Source organism: Megalops cyprinoides, chromosome 24 (assembly GCF_013368585.1).
Source record: "Megalops cyprinoides isolate fMegCyp1 chromosome 24, fMegCyp1.pri, whole genome shotgun sequence".
NCBI classification, from domain to species: domain Eukaryota; kingdom Metazoa; phylum Chordata; class Actinopteri; order Elopiformes; family Megalopidae; genus Megalops; species Megalops cyprinoides.
The window spans coordinates 8,045,342-8,057,685 of NC_050606.1; the positions used below are offsets into that span (position 1 = coordinate 8,045,342).

At 43.3% G+C, this 12,344-nt stretch overlaps 1 protein-coding gene across 1 annotated transcript in view; it reads right to left on the reverse strand.

The window, feature by feature from the left end:
- The window catches only part of LOC118771535 (MAGUK p55 subfamily member 7-like), a 55,771-nt gene that overhangs the window by 34,991 nt on the left and 8,436 nt on the right, over positions 1-12,344 (reverse strand). The window contains exons 4-6 of the mRNA XM_036519542.1: positions 9,531-9,608; positions 5,650-5,730; positions 2,398-2,529 (exon numbers count right to left, since the gene is read on the reverse strand). Of these exons, the coding sequence (XP_036375435.1) occupies positions 2,398-2,529; positions 5,650-5,730; positions 9,531-9,608 (291 nt within the window). The remainder of the gene's footprint in view (positions 1-2,397; positions 2,530-5,649; positions 5,731-9,530; positions 9,609-12,344) is intronic.

The window sequence follows — 12,344 nt, forward strand, 5'->3', positions numbered from 1 at the left end:
ACACACACACCATGGCTGTTTATGCACAGTTCAAATGAGCAGCTCACCAGGGGAAGACCTCACAAACCTTGCACAGACTACAGACTGTCCTGTAATATTTGCACCTTGTTTTGTGTCAGTTTTGATCCATGCTATTCTCCTGCTGATTGGTTCAGTACGTTATGCTTTAAGACCGAAAGAAGATGCTGTTGTGTCTGACTCTGTCTGATGTGACACTGTGTTCTTAAGTGCTTTAGCACACAGCCTTCTTCATCACAGTTTTATCTACAACGCACAATCTTTATCTACAGCTGTAACTACTTCTATTAGTCAGTCTGTCCCAACACTTGTTATCATTCACTTTAATATTGGACAGACATCAGGCAATGTGCAACATTTTACTTTGAGGTACCGTAAGGTTTTGCATTCACACAGTAAATAGCACATTTTTTCAATGAGATATGTGGCTGTTTTTGGATCATTTTAAAAGGTCCCATATGTTTATGCCTCTTTCAGAAGCCTGATTTTACTTTACTAATAAATGCCACAGCTTACATTTCAGTAGGAGCACAAAGGAAATATCACGAAGATTAAGTTTTGCCTGTTACCAAAATACAACATGAAGTCACAGCCTTGAAAAATGATAGCAATTAATCAGCACTACCGAATACAATCCATTCACCTAATCACAATTAAATTAGCGGTAAAGGGCTGCGTCATCAGATGGCCCCACGTACAATGTAACACTGATCCCTCCAGACGTAGACAAACCATCAAGGGCTATACCTTAAGGGTGGGAAAACGTTACAGAATCATTGTGCTGCGGTCATGTAATGATGTCAGGTTTAGAAATTCCAGACTGATTCAATAAAACTGCTGGTTAAAGGGCATATCAAAACCAGTCTGTTTTGGAGGGGATTGAAAACCCTGCACAATTCGGGTTGAAAGAGAAATTTGTATGGCACATGCATGCGCTGTGCTGTTTTCCCTGCCTGGACATCACTTTCCTCACATTACAGTAGGTACTGAATGTGAGTCGTTAACATAAGGTCAGATCAAGGTTGAAGTCCAAGGTCAGAGGGTCACTTTAGAATAATGAGAATGGACCAGAACTGGTTGCATGACCCAGGCTACTCCAGAAGACTGCAGTCTATGGAGCAGAGGACAGTTGAACAATTCAACTGGCACACTTGTAACAGCTGTAGGTATTCACCACTCCCTGGCCAACGCAAATAACTTTGCCAGCCTGGCATCTGAATAGAACCCATAATCAGATTTTTTGAACGTTGTGTTTTGATTTCATTTTGCCTTGCACGCAGACCTCCTCCTCTGGTCTGCTGGCCCTCAATTTGTGAAACCAAGTTAAGTGAGGTTGAGGTTCCACCCTGAAGGCACAGCAAGGGCAGGGTGAGCATCACGCTGACCGCAGGGGCTCTGACAGAAAGGCTGTAGCCGCTGTACACACCTACCGCTTATGGTGTGGACGGATTCTGATCCCGAACGCTGACCCCGGACACAACTTAGGTCTTTTAACTTTATGGTTTGTGGTTGTGATTAGGGCTATGTAAGGTGATCCTGGATCAGTCATTGTGGGTAAGAAGCAGCCAGAACCACATACTCCTGCTGATGCCACTGGCAAATGTTGTGATGCACTGGGACTTATAGCCAAGGAAGGTCACTGGCAGGCATGGGAGGCAGCGATGTAATACATCCACATACACAGGAATGGGCGGCAATAACGAAACAAAGTGCAGTTAGCAAGAACCAGACATCTTGATGTGCTGTTGTGGTACTGTTTAGATGAACCGAACCCCAACAGCCATTGTGCTTGTATCGCGAATGGCTGACAAAATATTCTTGTTAAAACAGTCAGTGTACATGTAAATGGGACGAAGGCTGGAAACATGGATTTACTGAGCGTGGAACTCCAACCAGGCTCATAAGGGTTCAGGGGCAGCAGCTGTCCTCACAGTGACCCAGAGAACATGGCTCAAATGTAGAGGGAGGAATACTGTTTGATTGTGTGATTAAGAGGCACAAGGGGGACCTTCTGGAGAGCTTTCCAGGTTAGCTTGGTAGTAAAGGCCGATGTTTATAGTTTCGTGTTTGCAGACCGGCGTTTAAAGAATCGTCAAACAGACTTAGTTGCTTTTTTTGGCTCCTGAGTAGATCTCATCATAATCGTCCTCTTCAGGTCTTACTGTTGTCGATTGAACACTACTCACGTCTACATCTGCATGAGCAAATGAAGACCTGGGGAAGATGGTACTGGATAGTTTTCTTTCTTTAGTTTTTTTTTTATTTATTAATGAACAAATGATAAATTAATGCTTTTGAGGAACTCTTTTTATTATCTGAAATGCAGTAGTTCTAATAAACAGGAGTAAAAGCATATGAAGAATATCAAGCACTACTTACAAGTGGTTCTGTATTCTTGACCAGTTGAATAATCTTTACAGAGTCTTCTTCATCATCCATGTCATCTGGAAGTGGGGGCAGTGCAGGGTCATAACCTTTCTTTGCCACAACATCATGGACAGACAGCAGACTCTGCAGGAAGAACAACAGCAGCAATGCTTATGCCTCTCCAAGTGATTGGTCAATTTTCAGCCAATGAGGTACACAATGGAAAATTCCAGAAAGTAAACAGGAAGTGCCAATTTACTCTTTGTGTTATCATATTAACAAACCAGTGCTTTGCTTACACATAAAAAGACAAATGTATTCGTTAATTAAGAAATCTTTTGATTAGTTCAGCTCCGTTGGCTGGAAAAAAGATTGGCTCTTGTCCATCCATAGTGAAAACTAGCAGACCACACATAGAAGCAATTATTTGATTAATTAAGATAAATGTTGTTTACCTTGGCTATTACCTGGCTGCTGTAGAACTTGGGCAGAGCAGTTAACAAACCACACCGTACCATATCTTTTTACTAAGGGTTCCACTGGAGGTCTAGAATTTGTGCCAAGTAAACTTCTAATTAAATTCCCTGCCAGTCACAAAATTAAAATTCTGACATTAAGGAGTCCCGTCTATCGAATTCCAAAATGTATTTCAAAAACAAGTTAACAACTCGTTATCCCCACTGCTCTGGAAACATTTTTACATGATAAAAAACATCTTCCAGCCATATGCCTCAGAGAAATAAATCTTCTCTAAAAACAATATTTTATTACATGGGAGCAGGCAGCAATACGTCCCTCAAGCTGTTTCTAAAAGGGACCAGATGGTGAGGGCAGAAAGGACTGGTGTGCAATGGCTGAACTCCCCTGAGAGAGACGGACAGAGAATTAGCAACCAGAGTCAGGCACCGTCTCCCTTTTATTTTCGTCACCCTCATAAAGTAAGTCACTCTAAAGCCATTGTACCATCTAGCCACCTCTGCTAATTACCAGACTTTTCCCAAAGCCAGATCACGGGTGGCAAACTCAATGGCCTGGAGGCTGCTCCTATGCTGGTTTTTGCAATTCATTATCTATTTTACATGTGAAGTGTTCATCCACATGTTTTGTTTTTTTTGTTTTTGTTTTTGGGAATCAAGAAAACTGATTGGAAGACATAACAACATATGCATAGCCCTCGAAGTACAGCGCCTGAGACACTTTCCCCTTTGAATTCTGATCTAAGAAATTCAGTCCAGCCATTTTCATTTATTTTCCTTGTTTAATTCAAAGAACATGATTAATGTGGCAAAGTATGAAGTTTGTCATGTTAATGAAAGTGCCATGGCTGGAATTGTCTCTGTGCTGTCCTGTTCAGCCGGCACAGCCTGAAACACAGCTGGACAATTTGTTTTCATTTACTTGTTTTTTGGCTGACGCTTTTATCCAGAGTGACTAACAAGGCTAATACGGTTATGAGACTATAAAAGTATGAGATAATACCAGAGTTCAGACTTCCTGCAAATAGCCCCTGGTGATACACACAGATTATTCAACAGACTGGCCCCAGTGCTGCCTTCCAATTGGCCTTCCCCAAACTGTCAGTCACAGGTTTAAGCACATGCTCAGTGGTTCAGTCGACAGGCTGGTGCAAAGCAATAGCTAACACACAATATGGCTTGCAGCTATCACTATGTGTTCGCAAGCTTTTGCCAATGGACTATTCCCCTGCTAACTTCCTGTTTTTCCCTTCCTCCAACCCACACCAACAAATTCTACCGTCCATTGCTTTTAGCTTTTTATAATCAATGGTCACTTCTTCCTCAAGTCTCGTGTCCCCTGCCTACTAAAAACAGCCCAGGCTGTAACAGCCTGTAAAATCATAAGCAACAATAGCTAATAACAGCGTAGGTATGTTAATAGGTAGCACATGGAGAAAACTTTGCTTGTAGCTAGTCAAGCCTGTTATGTGTCAGTGGCCATGACTCACCCTTAATTGGGCTGAACTGAATTGTAGGCTGATTTCCTAGAAGTAAATAAACTTCTTGCAATGGCTGGAGCACGGTTCATGCCAAATATTGTTCTCCCTCTGAACTCGCTTGTCAAGGGCGAGCGATGGCCAATATTTGATCGTGCTGGACGCCTCCGTTACATATTTGTTTTTGTTGCAAACAATGTGAGCTTAGCAAAACAGATCATCGGACTTGTCAAAATAAACCACGGATCCAGTCGTGGCATCAGGATCTAGTTAGCGAAACTCTGGAAATGAGGGTATCCTCTGCGCCTGGTACAAAATTGGACCGTAAAAGTGTTTTTATGCCGTACTGGTATAGTCAATGTGGGAAGCAGTTGGGCTCCAAAAAAGCATAAGATTTTGCTCTTCAGAAACAGCCAGAAGTCATAATGAGCAATAACTGTAATAAAAGACTAATAAGTGCATTAATCTCTCTAAAGATGTTGCTATGGATTCGGTTTGTTTTTTCACGCTTGAGTCATGGAGGGGAGCCTTGCACCTTACACCTTGATTAATGCACCATCCAAAAAGGGTTCATTTTAGCTGGAATCACCGGTGATATGAATTCGATGGCAAAAGGCCGCCATTCCAGCCATCGTTTGGCTTGCATTTGGTGTGGCTGTGATTCACATGGGCCTGGAAACCAAATGCACCTGGCGAAATTCAGATCCATTGGGGTGTTTTTCACACGGCACCCAGAGCCCACTGGTCTTTCCTCAAAGTCACTCCCTTTTGCATTTTCAGATTGTTGGACAATCTCTTTCTATTAGGGTGCTGAGGTCATTTATCATGTTAATATGGTTATTATTACTACTGAATAAATATTAGCATTAAATAAATCCTTGTTCTCAACTAAATGAGTCCCTGGTTAGATGGATCTTTCGGATGACGTGCATGCCGGTTTCAGAGAGAAATGTGCGTGTCAGAGTCTGCATTAAGGCCGCCATGAAATTATAACTGCACGTGTTTGACAGTGTAGGGAAAGCTTCTCTGTGCGAGTGAATGTGAGAAGCAGTGAACCGGTGTGAAGATAGGGGTGACAGCATGTGTATGTGTGAGAGTGTTTGAGAGAACATGCATGATTGCATGTACCATGTGGCAGAATGAGCATGTGTGTGTGAGTGCGCGAGAGAGTATGACAATGAGCATGACACCATGTGCATTTGTGAGAGAGTGTGTAAGGGCCAGAGAGCCTGTGTGAGAAGGAGAGCTTGTGTGTCAGGGCCAGGGTATGAGCACATTGGTGTGCGTGTGAGGCCTGGGAGACTGTTCACCTTGACGTGGGGTTTGGCTAGCAGATTGAGCAGCTCTTGGACCTCTTCATTCTCCTTGTTGCTCTGCAGATCCGCAGCCAGCTGAGGGGGGTAGAGAAACACAGAAAATAAATTGCGCAGCAAAACACAGGTATTCTAACTGATGAACAGATATTCATCTTGGAGTGCCATTGCTCTGTGTTTGCTGAAGTGAGAAGAGTAGCTGGTCTCATTAGGAACATTCATCAAAGGGCATGGTTATAGAGAGATTAATCATAGCTCGCACGCCAGTTTTGAAAGCACCATAACCTCCTACCTTGAGCCTCCGAAACATTAAAAAAGGACAGATGGCATGGAAAGTCGACGCTCTCCTGTTTAACAGCCTCTGAGCGCAGCCTCCTCTGCCACCTGACCGAGAGTCAAACAATACATCTTCTTCTAGGCTATTACTTTCCGCTGTGTTCAAACAGAAGCCAGTGTTGGGATAAACAGGCCATCAATCCGGGCTCTTTGGAGCTGCCCCCCGACAGAGAAAGATTAACTAAGGACAGACTGTGGGGGTCACCGCTGGCCAGTCCCTCACCGCTAGTCACAGTCTTATTTATAGCGTCCTGGCAGAGTCTCAGCCCCTGGGCGCGCGCCTGCAGGCCGGCTTGCGCAAAAAAAAAACAGGATCAGGAAGACCGAGGCTGTCAGGGGCTGAGCGCTGGTTACCGTTTGCGACACTTCTGAGAATCCCCATGCTGGCAGAGGCAAAGGAACGAAGGAGTACAAGCGATATGCACACTGTGTTCTACCGCAGCAAGCCCCATACCTGCAAGACAGGGATACTGTGTTCACATCTGACTGTGACTGGGCTGAGCACACAAAAGAGGACTGTGCTCCGCTGAGTGTGATGGTCAGAGATCTGTGAGTGGGGTCTGTGCGGGGGACAAACTACCAGTCAGGTGTGTAAGAAGGCAACAGGTTTATAAATGCACAGCTTTTTCCGGACGCTTCCTCTTCTTATAATGAGCCCACGTCACGAAAGTGCAGATTCTCGCACAAAAGATGAGATGTGTTCAACCACATGCTACATGCAGTGTTAAGGGTACCACAATAACAAATGTCAGTTTCCATTCCTACTCATCACACTTTGATTTTAATTTTGAACACATAAAAACTCTACAATTTCGATTTTCATATTTACATATAGACCTGGGTCTTACGCTTCTCTACGTAAGTGTAATCTGGCAAACACAGTTTACATTTCCATTGCCTCCTGAAACTCTGTTGACTGCAACACAAGTAAATAAATTGTAAGACCTAAAACTACAGATTTTCATCGCATATGTATGTTTCAGTGACACTGATATATGTCAGTTTCTCTGTTCCTAGATCAGGATGTTCAGGTCATGTTTGTCGCTGGAATGTACGACTGTGCGATCCAAGTGTGATAAAGGTGCCATTCGAGAAGGCCGTGACTGAGGAAGAGGAAATGCCGGAGTGTCTGTTGATTGCTCATTTTTTGAACGCTATAAACCTTTCAACGTTCGCGCCAAGTAGAACATCTGCAATGACTACTCCCAAACAGCAGAGGAGACAGGCTTACCATGTTTTCCAGAAAAAAAAAAAAAAAACAAAACAATAAAAAAAAACACTGGACAAGACGGCTTTAGCTTAAAGGCAAACTGCATTCCCCAGCTAAGTTGACATACAGCCTTAATTTCATGTTTTGCTCAAGCAATGACTTCGACTATCACAACATGAGCTTCAGTCAGAGTTCCGCTGCCCTAAAACATAAGCAAGTTGTGTTCCCCATCATTGTATTTGTAGAGAAGCGAGTGCCACTTAACCCTGGTTGTTAATTGCTGGGAAGACAGCATCTGCGCTTTCCTGCTCCATCTCAATATTGATCACTGTAGCATTGAGTGATGCTTGTTTAAAAAGACCCGGTAAACAGGTTTGCTGTTGTCTGAGACAAAGGTTCAGGACTATTGCGCTCTCTAAGAAGCATTAGGCTGCATAGGGCCTGGAGTGGTCTGGGATTGTGGGGTAGCGTTAACCATGTTTTTGGTCCTTGCTCACCTGTACACAGAAGCAGACAATAGCTCAGGTGTCATGTTCTATTTCAAATAAACATCACATTTTTATCACTAAAACTTGAAACCAAAAGGACTCTGATCAAAAACACCTTTAGTGATTCAATGGTTAATATTCTTAGAACAGTTTTAATAACAGTAACCTTCTAATGGTTTTAATTAGAAAGGTGATGCAAAGTAAAATGATTTTTTTATAAGCTTATAAGGGATGCCTTCTGGATCACTTTGTGGGCTGGACTGTGGTGTGTTGACATTCGCATTGAGAAACCATTCAGCTTTTTTTCACCCTGATATCGGATAATCCCCTTGCGAGGTCCTAAGAACATTTTCAGGGGAAACGAGAAAATTAAGAGTGTAATTTATAAACGGTGGGTGGAGTCAGTTAGTCGGGAAGAAATATCATTTAAAACGGGTACATGCCAAAGCCCATAGTGAGGACTGAATAAGAAAAGAAACAGACACAGAAGTGGACCTTTACCTCTCGAGCTTTGCTTATAAACCCATCTGTATTTACTCAGGTCTCTCTGAACTGGGCTTGGATGCTGAGACATTTGTCATCATTTGTCTTTCTCCCCTGTGGTGTCACACTGGGCCAGAGTAATGCATTTCTAGACTCATTGACCTCATGGCACCAATCCACCCTACAATAGGGACTTTCTCATCGCCACGGCTCCTCTTCATGACGTTGTCTTCTCATCCCAGCTCAGGAGAACAGAAAGTCTTTCCTAAAGAAACATTATGAAAGCTGCCAACCAGTCTGTAAAAGCCACTGGGCTTACATGTGAATATATCTTTCCTTTCTTTCTATCTCCGTTTCTGTCCTTTGGATTCAGGGATCTTTACAGTAACATATTTCTGTGCTGTCCTAAAAAAAAAAATACAGGCATGATTCAAAGCTTTGATTATCATGAAAGGACGCGGGGAAACGACGACAGATCAGGAATCCGATTCTCATAGTCGATATGTGTTTATTCAGTAGAGCTGCTAACTACATTGGCTGATAAGCAAGACAGAGCGAAAGAGGAAGTCGGAGATTTGTTTTTCATACTGAGGGAGAGGGAGAGGGGAAGAGGGACACAAGTGTGACTTCAGGAAATGAGCCATTCCATCGGTACTGCCTGTGCTCAGACATTATTTTCTGGTAGGAGGCGTCACGGATATTTGGGAGGAAGATGGATTGGTGAATTGTTCTGCATCGCAGGTATGCCACGACAGAGCCTTTCGCTATTATTAACATCACATGCCTCGTTTCTTTCATCTGTCATTTTTCACATCTCATCACGTCCCTGCTTCTCCCATCCGTCTTCATTTTTCTCCGCGCGCGGGCTTGTACTCTCTCTGCGGGGGGAAATGCCTTGCAGGTGGAGTATCACTCTCCCCTCGGGGGGCCAAGACCTGTGATCTCTATCAATGTGCACAGCAGCTAAAAAATGAAGAGAGCAGGGCCGGGAGGGTGGGCGGGGATTTAGGTGGAGAGATCTGACTGTCTGTGGAGCAGTCCAATCCGCTGCGTGTCATGGAGACTTATACCAACGGCAGAGGCGAAACCTCGCTGAAAACCTCATCTGGTGTCACTCACTAGATGGAGACTGTTTATTCTGTGTATGCCTCTCTGCGAGATATGAGGGAACAGGGCAGTGCCACAGCCTGAGAGATATCAGCAAATAGGCCAGGTACACAGCCTGAGAGATATCAGCAAATAGGCCAGGTACACAGCCTGAGAGATATCAGTGAGAAGGGCAGCTACAAAGCCTGATAGATATCAGCAAACAGTGCATCTCCGTAGAGACAGCAGCAAACAGCTGATAAGGGACCACTCACCTCATAGGCCAGGGCCGCAGCGGAGCCCGTGACCGGGTAAGGACTCCTGTGCTCGTACCGCCTCAGCCTCTCGTGCATCTGAGAGGAGAGAAATGTTTTGGGATCAGCTTTGGTGGTGGTGGTGGTGGGGGCGTGTGTGGGAGGGTCCCGCGGGACACAGCGCTGTACAAACACCAGGTCCCAGACTCTGCGGTGTCCATTAACAGAGGCCACGCTGTATTATTTCAGTGAGACATCATTAATCTTTACCTTCGCCAAGGATTAGACAAGAAGAGGATCAGATCAGGCAAAGACAGAAACAGGGAGAGAGGCACCAGACAGACCCCCTCATGAGCCAATTCAGAGCACAGTGCTTCGTGCTGGTCACAATTCATAAAGCACTTTACTAACATAAGCTATTCCGTCAAGTCATTACATGTAACTGCAACATAATTACATCATAGCAAAATGTGTGCAGTCTATAATCACACAGTTTATCTTTGTAACCTTAGCTCAACTCCATACCATATCCATGACCTTTAACCTTACACCATAATCTCATATGTAAAATGTTATGTGTGTAATTGCATAACACAGTTAATTCATGAAATTATGAAGTCAACGTACCTAGTATGTACAATGGAAAGCATAACCAAGTATTTTTTTTTAACAAAAAAACATCAGATGCCATTTGCCGATTGATAGAAATGGATTTACTTCAGATATAAATACCACTTGAGATCATTGAGATTACGCTACATTCATCAGGGATTGCTTAAACAAACGGAATGAAAAAAAAAAACTTGCCTGAAAAGCAGTGATAAAGTGACAGTTAAAGGGAAAAGGACATGACAAAACAACCCCCCCCCCCCCCCCCCAAAAAAAAAAAATCTACTTCAACCCTGGCGCAATCAGCAGTTGAGTGTTCGTCTGATGCACCTCTCACGCATGATTTAAGAGCTGTGGTCTGACACAAGATTACACAGGATGTCGGAGAACGCACCAAAAACCTCGGCTATAGGAGACTAAACAGAGGGCGGTGATGGTCCGAAGTGTTGTCTCCTGTCTGCCAGTCACTGTCTTTACAGAAGAGGAGCACTACGACGTGGCCAACAGGCCTGAAAGGGTCATGGGAGTGTTGGGGTTGGTTGGGTATGCGGAGCAATGCTAGGCAATGTCATTCTGCTTCCAGGACTAGACTATGAAAGACAATAGAAGAGAGAGGTCCGAGACCATGCTACGGGAACGCCACCCACCACAAAGCTGGACAAGAAACACTCAAACACAACAAGGCTCAGCCGCTCAAATGAGAACAAAGATTGTTTTCTTCTGCTGTGATGTTGATGACTACAGTTGCTCTGTAATTAAAGAATTTATTTATTTATTTCATTCTAACAGTTGTTAGTGAAGCAGTATCAGATTCCATCAGATCAAGATGATAAATTGGTGGTTCCCAATCACAGGTATTAAAGTGGCTCCATGTTTCTGTGCAGGTTTCAAACAGGAATGATGACTTATTTTGTTGAAACTGGCAAAAGAAAATCTGGAGAGCTATGGCATGATTAAAGTAAGGTATCATGTCATTTAAAAATCAAATTAACATTTTCAGAGGGTTCATTGTTCAGGTTTTTGAAAACACCCATTGGAGGACACAGAGCTTTGCTGGTTATTCAAGACAAGTACAAAAAAAAGAAGCTGGATCATAGTTCAAAATGTGACTATGTCAGAAAACAGTTTTGTGCAACAGTATTTAAGAAATTACAACTAAATGACATGCAATCCTGTTGACAGTCCCTTTCAAAATATTGGTATTATAACAGATGGATTTGGTCAAGAACTCGTCAGCTATTTATTTAGTCATGTCTACTGTGAGCTGCATGCCAAGAAGAACCTTTTTATGATTCATGCTTTAGGCTGCTATAACATGTGAGCCCGCATTGACTGTGTCGAATAATGTACATAAAATGCCATGCCTACGCTGATGTATGTGCAGAGCTCACACATACCATCTCAGACACAAGGAAGCGAGTTAATACCTTCCCACAATGCATTGCTACCTATTGCTATCTAGGTGGGCCCTAACACTACGAAACTTGAAGTCACTGGCTCAAGCTGTCATAGACTTTTATAATTAAAATGAAAAACTGTTCCCTTAAGTTCATCTCTTCTTAATAATCTACACAGCTAAGAGTAATGCTGTATCCAAGATACAGGGAAGGGACCTCACTTTGGGAACACCAGTTCCAGCGAGTGTGGTTGCTTAATGTGGAACGTTCTGACTAAATGAATGTAAGCTTATGTGCTTTTGTTTACACATCAGTACAGGGTCCAACAGACTGTCCACCTAGAATCTATCTGCCTGCATCTCAAATTTAAAAGCTGTTACCTTGCTTCATATATTACCACTCAGCTTCCTCAGGTCCCTTTGAGAGAACTGCTGGCACAATCTGCTACACAGTGGAAAAAGCTACAGTTTACTGCATATCCTGGAGTCGGTGTGTGAAGGCCATAGCTCAGAAAGAGATGGTTGCAAGAGTGCAAGTGAAATCAAAGAGGGGTGCCTGAAAAGAGAGGGTCAAATTATAATGAAATCAACCTCACTTGTTTCACAGAAGACATCAAAATGCCACTTAAAAGCTTATTCCGCATTGCCAGTATAAACGTGCGTTTGAGGGTGTTTCAATACAGACTTCTTAAACAAAATGCAAAAACAGCTGCGTAATACACTTTCCCTACAGACAAATGCACCAGCTACATATGTTCTGTAATTAAGTCTGTTGGTGATGGAAGCGAGCATTATCTGCCAAAACGACAAAAACAAAGATAACTTAAGCT